Genomic DNA, 21,515 nt, shown 5'->3' with positions numbered 1-21,515 from the left:
GGGGGGGGGGGGGGGGGGGGGGGGGGGGGGGGGGGAAGGAGGAGAAACGAGGGGAAGACACGGTGGAGCGGTGTGGTTTATGCTGGTTGAATTACCACAGAACCACAGCTCACGCTTATGCACACACCAGGCACGCATTTAATCATTTTTATTTTTTAAGTTCTGATCCATTCAAGCTGGAGACTCCATTTTCACCTCGCCCCTCCGCCCAGCCTTGGATTGAATGCCTCTAGCAAGAGGGGAAAGAAATAATAAAGGTAATATTTAGATTTATAATGGTGGAGTTACAGAACATTGCTTTGCAAAGGCCCAACAGGTGCAGCTACTGTAATGTGTAATTATTGAATATTTGTGTTAACACAGATATTATAAGCAATAAAATAAATAGTGCATTGGCTAATTTAAATAAAATGAACCCAACATTTTTCATGTTCTCACAGTTCCCAAACAGCCAGAGAGGAAATATTAGCCACCCTGCTGGCGGCACACATACTTTCTGCAATGACACCTCTCTCATAATTTCAATGGCTGTCTGCCTTTCTGCAGGAGTCATCCAGACACCAAAGAGCAAAGACTGGCTGCTGTCTGCAACTGCTGAATATCTCCCTCTCCTTCTTTCTCTTTCTGTCGTCTTTCACTCTACTCCTCACTGAGCAAACTGCTACCCACTCATTCTCTCTCTCGCTCTCTCTCTCACACACACACATACACACACAAACACACACACACACACACACACATCGACAGACACAGCAGAGCACCACACCCTTTTAGCCAGCTATCTCCTGCAGATGAGGAGAGGGGGGCTCAGGTGGTGACTGCCACAGCCCCCACTCGCCATCTCTCTGTCTCTCCTTTGACTGTGAATTGATGAGCGATGCTTAAGGATGCCCTGTTTCTTTTACGACGGCCCGGGAAAAGATGCTCCGCAGCAACTAATAAGCAGCCATATGCCAACGTCATTACATCCTCTGGAGCAGCCTTTAATTCAATTACACCGACTCTCAGCCTGAACAAAGGCTCCGCAATCGCCACTGATCTGGGCTGACTGGACTGGGGATGAGGATGGGGACAGGGGCAAGTGGAAGTCGAAGTGGAGAGGAGCTGGAGGAAGGGGACATGATGGGTGGAGGGGGGGGCAGGAACTGGACGGGCTGTAGGCTGGTGCTTTGGCTGAAGCCAGGCCTATGGAAAGGGACTTTGCCACAGCATCAGATAACTGTCTTTAAGGTGGCAGAGTGGGTCCTGATTTTCGAGTTGGAGCGAAATTCATTCAGGTTCAAGCTAAAAGGTGGGGGCAGAGTTAGGCAGGACAGGCAGGTATGGTTCTGGTGCAAGGAGGAGAACTAGGGATGGAGTTGGGGTGGAATGGGAGAGGAGCACATTTGGGTGGGATTTTAAAGTCCTGGTTTAGGGTCCAAATGGCAGCTTCCGTTATGCCTAGTGGTGGAGGAAGACCTGAGTTTAAGAAGGACCTGGACCTAAGATGGACCTGAACTTGATCCTCGATCTTTCCCCAAACCCTGAGGTGAGGACAAGGAGCATCCTCTGTGGTGGTGAATCTGGTTCCAAAATTGCACAAAACTAACTAAAGATTGAGCTAGGGACTGGGGCTACTGAGGAGACTTAAATTAAGTGCAAGCAGCCACTCCCATAGTGAAGATGTTGCAACAGCACTCAACACTCCACAATGGCAGGACCCACAGCAATACAGCCATGTTTAGCTGAAAACCGGGCTCTTTGCTCATCCATCCATGATGCCCATCCATCCATTAATTTATGCCTCTACTCCTCAAAAGCAGGAGGATAAGTGGTTGTAGACCGGGAGGGTATTCTTCCTTGTGGTGAGGCGTGCACGCTCGAGGCAGCGACAGCGTTCTGTGGGAAAAGCCGGTGCCTCACCCACATGGGTGCAGTGTGCAGCACACCGGCTTCCTTTCCCTTCTTTCTCACCTTTGCGCCTGCTCACCTCCCCCAACCATCATCCCTCAATCTGTCACCATCGCGTTTCCTGCCGGCTTTAGCCACCATCCAGGTTCATTCCCTTATGCCTGCCTCTCCCTTTCTTCCCCCATACCTTGAAACCTTGAAATGTCTCAGTCCTTTTTTCACCTCTATTTCTCTGCCCACCACGTTCCCTTCGTTCTCTACCTCCTCTTGCACCCCCCCACCCCAAACCTCCATGTGCACCTTTTTTCACCTCTATTTCTCTGCCCACCACGTTCCCTTCGCTCTCTACCTCCTCTTGCACCCCCCCACCCCAAACCTCCATGTGCACCAGCTACACTCAACCCTGCCGCTGGTTCTTTCCCTGCCTGCCTCCCCCTCTGCATCCCGCTCTTCCTGCATGTCTTTCAACTGGCAAGCCTCGTTTCCTTTCTCTCCTCCTGCCAGATTTAATATGATTCATCCACACTTACATTTAAGAATTCAATCAAGTTCCTTCGGAATCCAGTCCGATAAAATCATACTCAGTTTGAGATAGCGTCAGGAAACCCTGATCACACACAGAACCACCACGATAGCTGCTAATATACAACAGAGTCAAGCCCAGGAGAGTGCCACCCTCTTCTCCACTGTCCAGACCCACCCCAGCTTCCATGCAACACCTTTTTTTTATTAGGCTATTCTCTCCCGTTGAGAATAGCCATGGGTTATTATAAACTACCCAACACCACCCTTTCACACCCTTTAAATGAGTGCACACTTCATAGTACCCTCCATTGACAACATCCACTTATAAAGCTGGAGGGCTATGATAATCCATTTAGACTCGTTTATTCCCATTGTATTCCCCCAAGGCCACTGACATGATGGTGCTGCTCACTCAATCCGTACCCCACCCTTTTTTTCTCCTCTCTGTGGAAAATTACTTCCCTGTGTCACCATTTCTGCTCAAGATATCACAAGTACAAAAGATGCCAAGAGTCCCATTTTAGGCATCAATTAAGAGCACATAGGTTGATCTAATTAATATGAATCATTATGAACAATGGTGGATTATGCCAGAGTTTAGAGGAGCTCCTGAATAGATGAGGGAGTACAGCTTCAACAGCAGAGACAATAGAGAATCTGTTAAGTGCCTTTCAATAATCTTTCACTTTTTTCAAGTGCATGATCAGTAGGAGGGAGTGCCCAAGATCGAGTTACATTCTTGTGCCCCTCTGCAAGTACAGTGTGAGGTCTGAGAGGCACTGTGGCAATATCCATTCATGCGGGATAATCACATTAACTAGGCGTGTCTGGGCTCTGTGGATAGACTTCTGTAAAGACAAGCCAGGCCCAGAGTCAAAGGAAATTACAGCAGCATTTTCTCTAATCTGTCCTCAAGCACCCTGATCAGACAACAAACCAACAGTCACAAAGTTCAGAGCTGAGATGCATCTGAAAGAGAAATATTGATAAAGCAAATCAAAGCAGTTTACCGGTTTGGTTCTTCTTATGCAGCACAGCATAGTTGTAGTTGTTGTATCCTCCCTTTTTCTTCTCTGCTTCTTTCTTCCCTTTTTTCTCCCTTTCACTTCTTCTCTCACCCTCTCTCTCTCTCTCTCTCGCTCTCTCTCTCTTGCGCGCTCACTCTCGCTCGCTTTCGTGCACTCACACACTCTCTCTCTCTCTCTCTCTTTCTCCTTGGCTGTATCAACAGCTAAGCCTCCCAGTGCATTTACTCATCCCAGTTTGCACACACGCGCTCTTCAGTCGGTCTGCCTGGGCGCACCTCTCTCTCTCTCACTTACTCGCTGCCTGACAATGACTACAAGCCCACCCTTTAAACCCCTCCCTTTCCCTCGCTCCCTCCATCCCTCTCTCCTCCCCTCTTCCCTTCACACTATTCCCCCTCCTCCTCCTCCTCCTCCTTCTCCTCCTCCTCTTCTAGCTCATAGTGATGAACCCCCCCCACCCCTTTTAGATCAGCACTCCTCACTTCTACATCTTCTCACCCTCCTCCTCTTCTCTTTCAGCCTGGCTCCAGCAAAAGCTGCGGCCCCACCCTAAAAAGGCACTTGACTGACTGGATACCTCCAATTTTTGCTCTGATAGATCTTTTTTTATTGTGCTTTATTTGTGTTTCTCTCAACACTCCCACTACCCCTCTGTTTTATCCCCTCCCCTTGCACACACATGATGAGGTGTCTTTTTTTCTTTTTTAAAGATGCTCCCAAATGGAAGTCGCCTCCTCTGATTGCTCAGGTTCCCTCTCAGACTGTGTGTTATACACTCTCCGGATCTCTGATCAGTGTTATGTGAGAGCTCTGCGTCCAAATTGCCACGGCAGTGCCAAAAGCATGTTTTCTGGCACAGCCGGGAGCAGCTCTTGCCAGGAGAGACGGTGTGAAAGAGAGCAGTGATGATCGCTAGGCGCACATACATACACACACACGCTGTGCTCTTAGGACACGTCACCCGCACCACCAACCCACCCACCCCCAATACCCAGCGCTCTCTGTTCTCATGGAAACACCAGCAGATAGACTAGAAGAGCAGAGGAGGAGGAGTGTGTGTGTGTGAGAGAGAGAGAGAGATGGCGGGAGAGAAAGGGATGGAGGTAGGAGGAGGAAGCAAGAGGGCCGGGTGTGGCAGACAGGCAGCCGAGGCAAACTGCCTCTCTTCCTCTCTCCCTTCCCCCTTTTTTCTCCCTCTGTGCGCACATTTGCACACAGTCTGGTTTAATGAGCGGACACAACGCATGCATTATCCCCACGACCACATTTATAACAATTACCGTACAGTGAGGCTCACCGGCGCATGCTCATGCAAACACCCACACTCTGTATTTGTCTTTCATAATACACACACACACAGACACACACTGTGGTGTCAGAAGAGTCCCCACCCCCGCTCTGACACCGGCGAGCACCAGCAGATGCTACAGACACAATGAGGATGGAGGGAGGAATGGAGAACAAGAGGATAGACAGAGAGAGGGATGGACGGAGGGAAGTGGAGGAGGAAGGGTCCTGAGGGGTTCGTGCTCTGCTATTCTTCTCTCTTACAAGATTATTCCACATTCAGTTCACTGAGGGGAAATCATTAACCTGCGCCGCTGAGCCACAGCCTTCCCGGTGGTCGCTGCTGCCACACAGGCACATTCAGCACCATTACTTGGCTGCACTATATCATCACCATGTGTCATCATGTTCTACAGCAGGCCGGATGACACATACACTGTAATAATGCAGGGTTCTGCTGAGCATGCATGATCTTTCTCAGCACTGTCTTGCTTTGCTTTTGTACAGCTATGCACAATCATACTGCTGCCAGTTCACAGTGCCCCTACTGGGCCACTTCACTGGAATAACTAGCAGATAAGTGCCTTGCTCAAGGAACTTGCTGACTTCCTCTGTCCAGATTTTACATTGTTGTCTGGACGCCAAGGAAGCTTCAAACTTACAAACAGGTGAAGTATTGAAGGAAAAATCTGGGGAAAATATGAACTGAGAAACATAATGATGAGTGTCAACCTGCCTGGTATGACACATACACTTCACTCATCACCACATTAGAGCTCAAATAATGAGTCAATTAATTGATTAGCTGAAGAAAAGAAAATGGCAACAGTTTTGATAATGGAGTGATGTGTTAAACAGCGCTCTTTCCTAGCATCATCATCAAAACACCAAATAGTGGGAATATCCAAGTCTGAGAGACTTGGAGAATCTCTGCCAAGGAGCACCGGAGCTGTTCTCATGGCTCATGATCGCCCGACTCCATACCAAGACACTTTATGTTGGTCACCCACCTTTACGTAATTGTGTATTCTCCTGTTTTAACCTATTTACTTTTTTTTATTTTGATTTAAAGGTATTCCATTTCAAATGCTCTTAGCTGCACATTGCTGAAAAGGTTTACAGCATCAACATTTAAACATCAAGTGGCAAATCACCTCAAATCAAATCCCAGTGCGAACACTGCTACAAGTTATTTAAGAGAGGAATGAAGCTTAGTAACACAGTCCTATAATAAATGATTGAGGTTGTGTACATGAAAAAAAAATCCAAACACTCAAATCCCCAAGAGCCAAATCAAGCTGGCGCCGGGGCGGTGGAAGCTAAAGAAACAGAGAGAGCGTGGGATGTTCATTGAAAACACTCCATCTTCATTTGCTGCAGGTTGGCCAGCAGTTAACTGCAAACTGACCCTAGTTTACAGTGGCTGCTTCGTATCCTAACAATCTATGTCCAGTTGTTTGATTGTTCTCTTAAGCAGCTTAATCAGCTGCTGTACCGACAACAGGGATCAATAATGTCACACTGTCAGTATCGAGAAGCAGTCAAGAGGCATGTTCTGCCAACGCTTCACTGTAGGTTGCTACTTACTGTGATTAAAGTCATCTTCGTGATTTCAGTGTTATTATTGAACATGAAGTCTCAAACATGTCTCAGTTTACAGCGTGTTATCACTTTTACATTTCAACTTTACCCACAATACTTGACAATACGTGACATCACGAGCTAATGCCAGACTATTTGTTTCTCTGTGGATTTGAGTGTGCTTCCCTTTGGAGCAATGTTAGCTGTCTTACTTTTTGTAAATAATAAATAAAGCATGCTGTAAGTGTTGCTCCACCATCGACGGTGCCCCCTTACAAGTGGCAAAAGAACACCCTGGAGAATGGAGGTATGGTGCAGACCACACTCATTTCACACTGCCATCAATACACTCAAATCTAAAGATAAACACATGCACATATATGAGGAAACTTATATGTTATTAACTAACATGTGATTCTTACATGGCTTATCTTACCTTTGAATTCATTCTGTTGTCTGTTGCGTTGTACATCGACATTGCCGTCCCTTAAGACTGACCTGTCACCGTATCTGTGAAAGAGATTCACATGCAGTTGACTGACTGTCTTGAAATAATTAGGTAAAAGCCAAATACAAGCCACAGTTAATTAACAGTTATAATTCTGGTAATGGTAACATAACCCAGTTTCATCACATTTGGTTACAATAACCATAATTAATTGATTATAATTATAATTGTGGTCACATATAACAACAATTATAATCAATTAATTTCTCCTCATGAAGACATAGAGAGAACAGTTACCTCATGTGGCCTTTATGCACTAAATGTTATTAATTCCTGCAAAGTGACGTGCACTTGTGTATTTTTACATGCTAGGTGATACATTATGGGTGTTATGACGACTAAGCACCAATACCAGTGGGGGGGGAAAATAAGTGGAAGCTGCTAAAATGTCACACGTAAGAAAGTGATTCACTGCTGAGATTTTAGTGAGTAACATTGGAGAGGGAGAGGAACCACATCTTAAAATCAATAAGCAGGAGTTTGATTGGACACAAATGTCAAAAGGAAGCATCACAGGGAAGTCAGTGCTAAGATGTGTGTTCGCATACTGATTTTTTAAAAATATCTCCACACTTAAGCTTGCTAAAACTTGCAAAAAGCATTTTCTTTTTTGTTTTGCTGTGGTAGTTTTCTACCAATTATATTTGTAACTTTATTTTTATACATTTTTACTTCTTGTGAAATATATATTTAATATCCTAGATAAATGGATTCACCCGTTTGTTATTTAGATTTTAGTGTAAATATCTGTTTTCCCCTCAAAACCCCCAAATACCCCAGTTCTCTGGATCAATAATCTTCCCTGCACCCTCTTCAGGTTTACTCTGCTCCACCAATGCTAAATGCTTTGGGAAAAAGCTGTGAGCATTTGTAGTATTTGACTTTCTGTCCTGTCTACTTGTTCAGACTAGACCTCAGCAAGACACTTAACACTTAGTTGCTCCAGAGGCATCCGACCTCTGATATATATATCGCAATTGTAAGTCACTTTGGATAAAAAGTGTCAGCTAAATGAATAAACGTACATGTAAATTCAAGGTAAGACTGATCATTAATCACTCCTATATTTAGTCAAAGTAGATAAATTGTGTTCAATTAAAATGTTATTATGTCTGAAGTATGTCTGCAGACAGAAAAAATACATAAACAAGTAACAAATTGTTTCATGCATTTTGTATGAAATTTTCTTTTGGGGTCACTGCATGCAAGCGATGAAGTATATAACACAACGTAACACAATGCAAATTATAATTTAATGTTGGTATTAATCTCTCAAATAACATTAAATTTTGTTCTTGTACCTTATTTAGTCTAGCAATAAAGAACTTTTCAAACCACTTTTGTTTTTCACTGTCTCTCCTTCTTCTCTCTCTTTTCTCAGTATGATCCACGACCCAGAGGATGAAAATCAAAGGTTTCCCCGCCAGCAATAATAAAATAAAATTGGACCAGGTGTCCACTTCTGAGCTGGGACATGACTCCTACATCTGACACAGCTGCATTCACATAATGTCCCACAGGTGTTCTCCCATGAAGACCATATATACTGAAGCAAGTAGACTGACTCGTTAAGAAATTATAGCCTGTTTTTTACCCTGAACTTTCTCTCAATATTTTTGGTAACTACGCTAATCCACTTTCTTCATCATTCTGTGGCACATATTGACACACTGCAAAGAATTAATCAGGAACATTGTAAGGTGGCAACTGCGACGGTCACATTCACAACTCCATTAACTCAAGTTCACTTGATAATGACTTGATTGTTCAGTATTTACATTTCAAGCCGATGATTTCCTTTGTGTTGTATTCATAGCGTTACATCTTGGAACGTTTTGTGGTTAGATTGTAATTTCACTTTGTTGTGTTGAAGTAACGTTTCGTAACGTAGTCCTCTATGGACATAACAAAGTTCTCTCTCCAACTCTGACTCACATTTCCACAAGCGTCTTCCTGCAACAACTCACCTCTCACGAGATTTAAAAGCAAGAATTGTCCTTAAGCAAGTCTTCTGTTACTCTTGTTCTCTTCAAAACAAGTGGTGTTAAAGGGTTTTACTCATAGGGAACCTTTCCATGACAGCTGGTATAACTGTCTGAGTCTGCCAATGGCAAAAAGACGCACTGTTTATGGACATATTTTTGACTGGCACAATTGCCCTGAAGGAATATGTTGCAGCCATTTCATCCGGTTTGTGGCTGCTGGCTGAAGCCATCTACTGCACGGATTTCAAAACCCTTTGTACCTACTAGTCATTTTGACTCCAAATATCTGAAAATAGGGCACAGGCTTTAAAAAAATATTGAAATTACCCTTTAAGGCAGTGGCTCCCATCCTTTTTGGCTTGTGAGCCTTTAAATGAAGTCTATCCATCACCATCACCCCTAATCACAGGTCTAAGTCTCAGTGCCAACTTGAGCTGAGAACAGTTCAACCTGTTTTGTGAGTGAGTTTTTTCATTTTCAGATTGTTTCATTTGAAGGATTTTTAGAGGCCTGAAGAGGTACAGGTTCTGCAACTGAGTATTTCAAAAAATAATAAAACAAAATAAAAGTCAGAAATATTCTTTAGTTACTTGGTGACCCCTCAGATATATGGATCCCGGGAACCCTCAAGGGATCCTGACCGTCAGATTGGAAACCAATGGGTTATGGATTGGTCCATACTGGTAACCACAAACCTGATGCCTGAGGAAACACACATCCTTTAAATCTGTCAAACTCAAGGACTGAATAGTCTGATTGAATGTGTGAAACTTAATCTGGTGCTGGTTTGAGGTTCAGCCATCACTGGTGGGTCTGGCTTCCTCTGGATGCTGCTGCCTGAGTTTTCTATGTCAAGGTTTTCCTGCATGCCAAGACTCCACTCCGTGAACTGCTAGTACATATATCTAGATTGGAATGGTAAACCTGTAAGTTTAGCTAAGACTATTGGGCAGTAATGATGTTAAATCTCTTCAGCCTGGGGACTAGAAAATCTGAATGACCCCATCGGCAACATTTGTCCAGAACATCGAGTCCAGGCAATCAGCTGCGTATTTTCTGTCTTTAATCAATTTTTAAATGTTTTTTTTTTTCTGCCTGGCATGAGTAAGCTGTTGCCATGGTAGTTCAGATGAAGAAGGAATGATAATTGTTTCACCATAGCACTGTGTGAATTATTAAAACCTAGAGGCCATGAATGAGCCGAATGAGAAATAGAAAAGAAATGAGACAGAATGAGGACTCATCGTTTTGTATGTTTCATTGGCGAGTTTTTATAAGGTCTTTTTATTACTCGCGACTCCCACGACTGTATAGATGAAACAGATGCTGCCACAATTTGTGATTGAAGCTCTGCAGCTCCAGCCTGTCCTGAGAGATTTTAAAAAGGAATATTCAACAACATTCATGAATAGTGCAAGGGAACCAAACAAAGAGAGGAGGAAATGGTGGCCGTATGCGATCAGCTCTACACAAATTGCCTCTGGTTGTTAGCAAAATTGCATCAATTTAATGATCAAATCCTTTATTAACTTGCTGGAAGCTATTTTATTTATTTTTTTTTATTTTTTTAAGTCATGTAGTCATCCTCTTACAAAGCCAAAAGAGTCTGTTCTTTAACAATTTATTTAGTCCAAATATTAAAGGATACAAACAGAAATGTTCCACTACAACTCAACCAAGACATCAACACATTTCAAACAGCTGCTCTGACACAAGCAATAAATTAGACAAAACGCATCCATCTCCTTCACAAATGACAAAGTGACACATATAAATCATCAAGATATAAAAATATACATCGTGTGTTTGTGTTTGGATGTTCAGGGTCAGATGGTAATGACACCAGCTGCTTACCTGTACAGACAGAACAAACAAATCATATCTCATCCAGACCACAAGCTCTAAAATGTAGGAATCAAGACCTCTGCAGCTCAGTGGTAGAAAACTGTAGAATTTATGAGCTTGTAGGCCAAATGTAAATCAAATGATTGCCATATTTTATAATGTATATACATATATAACTATGGAGATGCGTATCGCCGCAAAAAAATAATCAAAGTGACTGGGTTTGTGGTTGACTGTGGCACGGAAGACATGAATCCAGAATTAGATTCAGTACGTCCAGATTTTGCAGTTACATCTCCCAACCAGCAGGGTTCCCTAGCACTGAGACTCAACATGGCCTTCCTCCATGGAAGGCCTCTTTTGTAGGTTGTAATACTCATCTTCATCCTCTGAGTCCTGGACAGGGCAGAAAACGAGACAGTCAGGTGACGCTACAGCCAGACAAAGACACAAACACAGACCCAGACCCAAAACAAGTACATTGAAAAAAATAAATCAATATTTGATAAGCCCTCAAGTCCTGTTGTAAGACATACAGGGTATGTAAAATTAAACGTGAAACGGATATGGCAGACATGTCTCTTTAAGTTATTCATGGGTTGGAAGATGGTGTGGTAGAATGAAACGTTCTGCACTGTACCATCAGATATAGGTCACAGCATGTCGCCTTCTTTCCTTTGGCCCCCGGTGGATGGACACCATATTCCTCTCTGACGAATGCAGAATGGACAGTTAAGATGGTCACTAATGACAATAATGACACTCACAATTACCATGAAAAGGCTTTTCTGTTACACCGTATTCACATACTCTAGTATTGATCTTGATAATTCTGGTCTTATCTAGTCTATGTTTACTCTCATGTCTGCCCATATGAAGCTGCAGCCAGCAGCCAATTAGCTTAGCTTAGCATAAAGACTGAAAACAGGGGGAAACTGCTAATAACAACCTGTAAAACCACAAAATGTCATTTTCAGATAGAACATATTAATTAGTGAGCTTTAGAGTGACTGGAAGGTGGAGATTGTTTCCCTCGGACACTGCCAGGCTAGCTGGACCATTTCTTGACCAGTCTTGATCTTAAGCTAAGGTAATCGGCTGCTGGCTCCAGCTTCAATCTTCTCATCTGACACTCTGCAACAAAGAGATAAGCATATTTCCCCTAATGCAACACTATTTTACTTCACTTTTTTTTTCTTTTTTTTTTTTTTTTTTTAAGTGTTGTGTTTCCTGCTGTCAGAAGATCCTTGAGTGCAGTCTACAGTAAACAGGGTCTTCTTATAGTGGTTTTGGGAACTCTAAGTGAAGAGAACAAAAGGGAGATGCTGGTAATGCTGCAGATTAGACATTAGAATCTCAATGTACTAAAAATAATAAAGAAAATGGCTACAGAATGTTCAAAACAAAATCGACAGGCATTTCTTTCAATAATCAAAACCAAAAAAAATGGGTCTAAAGTGAACTTGAGTTGCAGCTCATTGTTTACAAAAACCTGTCAGTGTAATTTATGCATTCAGTTAAGAATGTATTACGGAGCAGCATTGCCTCATTTAACATTTATATTCCTGTATTACATGAATCAAAAGAACAATATCCAGGTCCTGCGTGACTTCAAACCACAGGGAGTCGCGCACACTATAAAGTATAAAGCAGTATGTAGATGAGTTAATTGCAGACTTTATTGCTTACTGGTTCATAGCATCTTTCTACAACAAGCACACCTGAAATCAAACCTTTAACTAAAACCTTCTTAACCTGCAACAAATTAGCAATCCAAAAGCACATTTACAACCATCAAACCTGCGATCATTATCATTACCCCCAGGAGAGCCACAGCAGTGATTGGTTGAATAAATCTACTCACCCCTCAGTGACCTCTATGGGTGATCTGTAGGCCTTTGATTGGTTGTGCTGTTTCTTGGGACAGAGCATCCGTCCAATCAGAATGAGGGTGATGAGAGCGGAGGGGAGGAGGATGAAAGCGAGGAGGACCGCAACATCAGAGAAGCGAATGCTGGGCACTGTGGAGTAGGATGTGAGGTCATTAGACACACTGACAAGATGTTTATGAACACAGATACACATGACGTCATGCCATACTCACAAAAGCATTAATTACACAGACATGTATATACAACTAATACAGTAAATTAAGCGGTTGTTGCTGTTGTTGACAACCACTAAAACAAAAACTAACAACAAAACTATTGTGAATATAGAAAAAAAGTCTTCTCCTTAAAAGGAATAATTCAGCATTTTGGGAAACGTATCTTCGTTTTCTTGCCAGGAGTTAGATCAAAACATTGGTACCATTCTCACGTCTGTACAGTAAATATGAAGCCAGTAGCAGCTTAGCTTAGCATAAACACTGGAAACAAGGGGAAGCAGTTAGCCTGGCTCTGTCTAAAGGTGCCTTACAGCACCTCCAAAGCTCATTATTTAACCGTATCTCCTTATATCTTTTAATCTGTACAAAAAAAACGAAGTTTAAAAACAACACTTCGCCATTACACATGGGGTTATTTGGTCGTGTGCTGGACTCCTCTTGGCTGTCTTTCTGGAGTCTCCCAGCCAGGAAATAAACAAATAAGACATAATGTGTTAGTTAGTAGCCTTTAAGCACTGGTAGGTGCACTTTGTTATTTTTGTATGAAGAACCGTGCTCGCTCACAAGAGCAGCAGTTCTTCTTGACGCTGCAGCAACTGCTTGCTGCCTGAAATTATTTTAACTCACAGCAAGACAAGCATGTAAGTATATTTCCCAAAATGTACTTGATAACTATTGATTTAAAGAACCCCTGTTTATCATTTATATTTCATTAGTTTAATAATTCTTGGTATGATGACAAATTTAGGTCAGTCTGTAAAAGTACATCACTTCGATCTGATGAGTTACCCTCCACTATATTCCTGCTTCTAACCATCTACAGTACAGACACCTGAAGCAGGCAATATTTATGAGCCAGTATGGCTAACATCATGGCAGGCTTACACAAACATGAAATAGACATTTGGATTAAACTTTTATCTAAATATACATACATACACTGCTAGTGGCTTTTAAGCTTCATCCCTGTCTCTGTTTACACGCAGTGCACAACTAGTTATGAGAAAAGCCACCTGCGGTGAAATCAGCACAAGCACTGGTAGGGATTTTTTAAAAAACCACACGTTGAAGAGGATGAAGATGATTACACCTCAGAACGTGCATGTGAATGGGGTCATACCACTGTTATGTTGCATGCATTCAAGTGTGTGCACAACCGAAGAGTTGGAGAAAGTCAAAATGTACATGGCTAAATATGCAGAAACGGGCCCCGCTTGGTGTATGTGCACTATCTTACCCTTTGGTGAGACAGTGAGTACAGTGTGTGAAGTCGGGGAACCGTGGACATCAGGAGGGTTTCTGACTGCGCAAGTAAAGGTCCCATTATCGTTCAATGTGGCGTTGATTAGAGAGATGGAGGCATCCCCACGCGCCGGACTTCCCTGCCAACGGATACGACCAGCAAACTGACCGTCTTGTGGAGGGAACGCCTTCGAGGAGAAGTGGAAAAACTGGAGGGAGATGAGAGAGGATAAAATAAAATATATGTTATTGGTATGAAACAGACTGATCTGTGGTTAAATAGTGCGTGACTTAGAGCAAGGGTGTAAAAATATATCAAATGAGGTGTTTTGGTACTGGAGGAAAAAGAAAAAACACAGAATTCATGGTATTAGTAAACTAACACAACTGGATAGGTTAGATTCAGGGAAGAGAAATGTTGATTGCTATCTCACTATCTCCTCTCAGACACGTACAGAAGTCTCATCAGGAGGGCACAATCTAAATTAGCTGTAACTCCGTTCCTTTATTCATATACTCCTTAATCTATCTTATCATTTTTCTGCTTGAGGGAAAATGTCTGGAGCAACAGGTGGTGAGACAGATGGTGGTGGGACATTTTCTTTTGGCAATATTGTTGACAGCGGAGTGAAGAGGTCTCCCTGTTCAATCTAAGAAATCTGAATAAAAATCTGATCGAGCACAAGGCAAAGAATTTCATGTGTGTGCATGGGTCTTGACGAGAGAAAATCTGAACTACAGATGTCCTTTACTTTAACATTTACCACATAAGTTACTTTTTAACAACAAAACTTCTTCCATCTTGTTATTACTCCCACGTCAAGCTGACCCGGAACTCTCCAAAACACGACATCCAGAGTATGAGTGTGTTGTGTGTGGGTGGAGAAGGGGGAATAAAAATGTGGAAATACTACAGCATAATTTTTATGACACCCTGGTTAGTCACCAGTAACCAGAGACCGGGGTGGACAAAAATCTGAAGGTAGAAACATATAAACAGGAAATTGACAGATGATTTGACATAGGAGCAAGAGGAGAGAGGGGTTGATTCTGAATATATTTGCTTTCATCTTTCTCTATTCGTCCTAGAAACTGTTGATGTGCCGAATTATGTCTTATGTTGTGGTTTTAGCCTTAGTTCACTTTCTAGACATCTTATTTGAATGAAACCCTAAAAAAACATGTGGCAAAGTAATAAGTAGTAAGAGGAAGTGGAACTGACCCAGGTATGAATGAATGGACTGCAGAACTTGCAGTCTGCCCAACATCCACATTGCATCCCACACTTACAGTACAGTAAGACTTTGTACAATACGTTGAAAATGAAAAGACAACATTTCAACTGACATGGACATTTTGGAATTCAACTTCAAACTACAACTTGAATGGCTGAAGAGGGAAAAAAATGTCAACTAGACCAGAAAAGAAGCCTTTTCATTAAGATTAAGAATTATAATTAGTAAACAGTCACAAGATATGAGTTGCCAGTCATTACTCTTCCCAACTACATCTTGTACTGAGCTGGTTCAGTCAGATAAGGAACATGAAGACATCAAGAGGCTTTTATATTTGCAGGATAAGATCAGAGCTGCATGGCCTTCATTTCTACTCTCAAAGCACAGCAGAGGGGAATTATCGATTTCTTCTAAAAACACAATGGATGTTTTTGCATCCAGGCAATTCATGCAGCTCCTATAATGTTAGACCTAAGAGGGCCCTATTTTAATCATGCAAGCACAAAGACATAAGTCTTGAGTGCACAGACTGTGTGGGCGTCTCCGAGTGCGCCTGCTATTTAGGCCCAAGTATGTGCAGTAGCACAAAGTGCAAAAGGGCTAGTTGAAGAGGAATAATACAATTGAGGGTGTGGTGATTAAATACTTTGCTCTCAGCAAGTCACATAGCTGTGAAACAGCTGTGCCAATCACAGTGATGCATTTTGACAACAGCTCCAGGAAATCATGTTGTCGTCTGGATGGTGCAAAGCATCACAACATAAACACACCACACCACAAATCTGCAGCCTTATGCAGGCTTACGGTGTGATTTTTTATGTTAATAATACACAAATGTTTGGTGAAGCCATTTATATGGTCGCATCAAGCTGACACTCTCTCAGTCATAATTCTACTGTATTTCATTTGGTAAATGGTCCAATGATATTTTAAAATGTGACACAGCATAATTTTTTTCATAACACATTTAAAATTAAATATGAAGAGCTGATTTTTTATTTTTTTTTATTATTTTTTTTAAACAGAGTTAATGGGCTCCGGTAATCTGACTTTTCCTGCATTAACAGGTAAAATACCAGACCAGTCTGATGTGTGTAGAGGTGTGTGTGGTTATTCTGTATCAGCCTGGTGTCATTTGCTCATGATTTAATGAAGGTAAACACAGTGGACGCCGTGTATTGCGCTCTGGTGCAGCACTTCTTCCATCAGAGACAGGAGATTTATCAACATATCTGTCCTGCTGCCTTCAGATGGCTGCAAGGATTTAATGAACTGACTATAAAGCAGCTGTGGCCCACAGATGACTGTAATAATAACTTATTTATTTATAGAGAAATGCAGACTGATTTAAGTGACTTCCTCCTTAATCCACATTAAACATACATTTTTATGCAGATCTAAATGCATCTCCTCACTTTGTGTTTAATAAAAATAACATTTTAAGCATTATTGCCATGTTTCTACATATTTGTTCTAAGTACTTAGTTTGTTATTGCCCCGCCACCAACATAGGGCCCAAAGTGACATCGAAGTGATTTTTTTTCCCCAAATTCACAACCATGGGCAGTACAAGGAAAGCCAATGCTATCCAGGATTGCCCACATCTTCACCATCACAATCAGCAGGTTTTGCGAATGCCCACCTCTGCCTGTCCGCAGGACAAAGTGTCATTGAGCAAGACACTGAACCCCGGGTTGTCCCACTGGGCATACACAAGCCAGTGTGTTCTTTATTGCCGATCTCAAGCCCAGGTAAGTGTGGAGGGTTGCGTCAGTAAGGGCATCCAGCGTAAACATTTCTTTTAAAAGCCTATGCCAAATCAAATATGCGGATCATCAGATCTCCATGCCGGGTTGGGCAGGACCAGGCTTGCCAGCACGATAAAACAGATGATCCGCTGTGGCCACCCCTACAAGGAGCAGCCGAAAGAACAAGAGGTTTCAGAAATCGGGGACAAACTACTTTAGGTAGTATAGATTAATTCAACCCACTTAACAGACTCAGAGGATGTACCACATCAGGTTTCAAGTTTCTTTATCTGAAGATCTTGACTATAGAGTGCTTTGTAACAAATGTAAGTGAGCAAAGAAGCTGAGCCTCTTTGTGATAGTATCCTGTTTAAAAAAGTAGTGTAGTGGCTCTTTGTTCTTCTGAAATGTTTTTGGAATGTTTTTCAGTATTTTCTCGTAATAAAAAAAATTGATTCCACCTGTCAATGGCATGTCCGGTGTTATACCCCCATTTAAACAACTGCTGTGAAATGTTGTTCAGTTCTTCTTCGCCCTATATTCAAGCTTTCCAAGTACATGAAAATAAATGAAGGCAATAAATCCAAAATAAAGTCAGCAATACAGTAAAAATCATTTTCATAAATTCCCCAATTTACCAGAAAAAGTTCCCTAAAAATCGCTAGAGTTGCTGTAACACTCTACTTCTGTACTATTGCATACAATACTAGATCACATTAACAACTGAAAGTATTAGTATCAATATTAAGAGCTATAAATGAAGCAGAGCTTACTCAGACAAAGATTTTAAGTTTGATATACAGAATGTGAAATATATGCACTATGAAAATCAAATAAATAATACTAAAGATCATGTAAATGCTAAGTATGTATTTAATATACTGTTTATGAAAACATGAAGAAAAATAGTAAAGAGTAAAATCTGTGTTCGCAAAATTTTCGCTAAAACTGAATGTGTGTCCAAATTTGGAATTGTCCTCTCACCACCTCTCCAAAGGGGTACCCCAAAGCTCTGTGTTAGGGCCCCATCTCTTCTCAATTCACACCACCTTACTGGGCCAATCATCGCTCGCATAGCTTCTATTACCACCACCCTTCTGGCCAGATGACCCACCGTCTCAGTGAGGAGCACCGACTGTCTCTCGGACATATCTGCATGGATGAAGGGTTGCCACCTTCAACTAAACCACTCTAAGACTGAACTCTTGGTCCAGCCAAGCAATCTATCCACCACAACACCCAACCAGGGTGGGGAGAAACTTACAGGTATAGGTGTCATGATTGATGACCATCTGTCCTTCTAGGACCACGTTTCTGCTGTCTCTTGGTCATGCCGCTTTGCTCTACACAACATAAGGGAAAAAAAAAAAAAAAAAAAACAACAGACTCTACCTTACTCAGTACGCCACCCAGCTTCTGGTACAGGCCATGGTTATCTCCTGCTTCAATCGCAATGCCCTTGTAGTAGGCCTTCCAGCTTGTGCGTTAAAACCCAGAACACAGAAGCGTGTCTGGTTTTTGATCCACCCAAAAGGACTTTTGTCATTCCATTACTCATTGACCTCCAATGGCTACGCCCCTGGCCTCCCAAATCAAATTCAAGTCACTAATGACTTGCATACAGAGTGACTTTGGGGTCTGCACCCATCTACCTAAACTCCACAATACAAGCTGAGGTTCCTTCTGGCTCTGCCATCCCTACACTCAAAGCAAGCTCAGTCCTGGTTGCTCATCTGGAACAAGCTACCACATGCCATCAGAGCGGGGGCGTCCCTCTCTAACTTCAAGAAGCTCTTGAAAACTCATCTCTTCCAAGAACACTTTGTCTAACCTCTAACATGCACTTTGTTTGCTCTTCTTCTATTTCCTTACAGTTATCTTGTATTGATTACACCACTCGTTAGCTCTTATTTCTTTATTAACCCATTTTACATGCTAGGAACAATGTTAACATTGAGAAATTTGATTGACCTTTCAATAAACTGAGGCACAGAATCACCTGAACAATAACAGACACTGATACAGTACAGTTTCATGGTTTTACAACAGTGCGTCTATCAGCTGCATTTTTGTAGAGACTGAGACTGACTGTAGGCCTTGCAGAGATAACCCCAGCCATCTCCCTGCACCGTTATCCACAGATGATCATTTGAGGATTTGGCAGCGTCTACATGAGAGCAGCTTGAAGTCACTGACTACAGAAGAGCCTGCTCAGTCTAGAAACAAATATTAGACTTGATGATCTTTTTAAACTCACAAGAAATGCTGCAACTCAGCCGGGCTGCTGGATTGTTTTCAACTGGGGCCACCTATTCTATAAATGTGTTTGATAATTTTTTTTTTAAAGCTTCCACTGACTTGACAAACTTGAGGACAGTGCCTAACTGAAGTTTTATATCATCATAATAGATTTTTTTGCATTATTCAGCAGAATTCAATTGCTAGATCCTCCAATTACCATCAGCTCCCACTGATATTTGAACGAACATTCAGCCTCTCTTCTCCAATCTACAAAATTAATTCTCATCAGGACTGAGGTAATTATGCAAGCCACTGAAGCACTGCAGCAATTCAGATTGACACTAAAGCTTTGGCTGCAAAATTATATTTTCTGATGGAGCTTTTCACATGCTTATTGATGGTCTTTCCCAGTGTGATATACAACCGGGGACACAGGGGCCAACAAACCAGCCAAAACTGCTAATGGAATTGGATAAAAAGTAAATGAAAGCTCAGAAGTAAAAATCAAAAACTTCCAGACTTCATTCCATCATTGGGCCCCACATTATTTATCTATGATAAACAAAGTAGTTGGGCTGGGTCAAAGGAGATACAGTCACTGGTGTGGACTTTTCTTAGGTAGCAGCAGACACACCTTTACACACACACACACACACACACACTATGTAGGAAGTCCTTTTTCTTCTCCTCCCCCTCAGATTGATACCAGACAGCTGCATCTTAATGACTAAACCAACAGCACTCCATATCAGCTGAGCCACAAAACATTAGCCTCCACTTAACTCTGAGTGCTCCTATAGGAAATGATGGCATATAGGATTGCAGCTACCACACTATAGATTCCCATGGTCCAAATGCAATTACATAGAACCACACTTGATAGCTAACTTCAAGTACAAATGGAACTGCTTAAATTATGTGGTGGATTTTTACTGGACTGGTCACTGAAACTGAACCCAGAGTGCGTGGGGATATAGGAATGAGTGCAGTTATGGGTTGAAACGGATACATCCGAACGCATTTCAAGACCACAAAACCAGCATATAGGAAGGGGCATTATAGTAGCTGACCAGCTGGGATTTCCTCAGGAGGCCTCAGAAAGGCACAAATACCAGGCTGAAATGCAAATGCGGTAAACCTGGACATTACCTCAACAGCGGCGTTGATAAATCAAACATATTCAAACTGAGACTGACCTGAGTCAGTTTGCTTCAGGGTGCACGTGTACATGTAGGTTCAGAAATCATGAGAAGTAAAGTTGGTCAAGAATGCAAATAAAACAACCAGATATTCAAACAAGTCATGTTCGTACAGAGTAAGCAATGGAAGTCACACACCTGTCCAGTGAACACAGTCACAGTGAACAGGTCTTCAATGTTAAGAGGGTATATCTAGTTTTTTTAATGAAATGAATTCATCTATTTGTGAAAAGTTTGTAACCTCACATAAAAATGAACCATATGCCTGATCTCTCAATGGCCTGTAACAGGCTGTATGCAGCTTCTACTGTGAAGAAATCAGGATTTTCAGCGAAATCCATTGGTTTACGTAGGCTGTGACGCACGGTCCTGAGCCTCTTGCCTACAGTTTCTGAACGTTAGCCACAGTGACAACATCCCAGCTAACGAAATGGAGTGCGTTAACACCAAAACACAACTGGTTCCCAGCACAAACTCCACATAAGGGTAAAAAACAAAAAGGTTTTATGTGCCGTCTGGCCAAACGAGAATCAGATCAATGTCAGGCATAAGCACGGGTCATTTTACCCTGCAAGATATTATGTTATACACTCACCTAAAGGATTATTAGGAACACCATACTAATACTGTGTTTGACCCCCTTTTGCCTTCAGAACTGCCTTAATTCTATTGTGGCATTGATTCAACAAGGTGCTGAAAGCATTCTTTAGAAATGTTGGCCCATATTGATGGATAGCATCTTGCAGTTGATGGAGATTTGTGGGATGCACATCCAGGGCACGAAGCTCCCGTTCCACCACATCCCAAAGATGCTCTATTGGGTTGAGATCTGGTGACTGTGGGGGCCATTTTAGTACAGTGAACTCATTGTCATGTTCAAGAAACCAATTTGAAATGATTCGAGCTTTGTGACATGGTGCATTATCCTGCTGGAAGTAGCCATCAGAGGATGGGTACATGGTGGCCATAAAGGGATGGACATGGTCAGAAACAATGCTCAGGTAGGCCGTGGCATTTAAACGATGCCCAATTGGCACTAAGGGGCCTAAAGTGTGCCAAGAAAACATCCCCCACACCATTACACCACCACCACC

General features: G+C 42.2%; 2 protein-coding genes across 4 annotated transcripts in view; both read right to left on the bottom strand.

The window, feature by feature from the left end:
- The window catches only part of gap43 (growth associated protein 43), a 14,294-nt gene extending 10,774 nt beyond the window's left edge, over positions 1-3,520 (bottom strand). The window contains exon 1 of the mRNA XM_046074844.1: positions 3,426-3,520. Coding sequence (XP_045930800.1) covers positions 3,426-3,455 — 30 coding nt within the window. The 5' untranslated portion in view covers positions 3,456-3,520. The remainder of the gene's footprint in view (positions 1-3,425) is intronic.
- Positions 3,521-10,411: 6,891 nt separating this feature from the next.
- Positions 10,412-21,515, bottom strand: part of mpzl3 (myelin protein zero-like 3) — a 16,201-nt gene continuing 5,097 nt past the window's right edge. For all 3 annotated transcript variants that reach the window (XM_046074071.1, XM_046074070.1, XM_046074072.1), the window contains 4 exons: positions 13,994-14,207; positions 12,514-12,670; positions 11,290-11,359; positions 10,412-11,045 (listed from right to left, as the gene is read on the bottom strand). In XM_046074071.1, the coding sequence (XP_045930027.1) occupies positions 10,965-11,045; positions 11,290-11,359; positions 12,514-12,670; positions 13,994-14,207 (522 nt within the window). In that variant the 3' untranslated portion in view covers positions 10,412-10,964. The remainder of the gene's footprint in view (positions 11,046-11,289; positions 11,360-12,513; positions 12,671-13,993; positions 14,208-21,515) is intronic.

Source organism: Micropterus dolomieu, linkage group LG17 (genome assembly GCF_021292245.1).
Source record: "Micropterus dolomieu isolate WLL.071019.BEF.003 ecotype Adirondacks linkage group LG17, ASM2129224v1, whole genome shotgun sequence".
NCBI lineage: Eukaryota > Metazoa > Chordata > Actinopteri > Centrarchiformes > Centrarchidae > Micropterus > Micropterus dolomieu.
The sequence above is the reverse complement of the archived record's forward strand: the minus strand, read 5'-3'. Positions and strand labels throughout refer to the sequence as shown.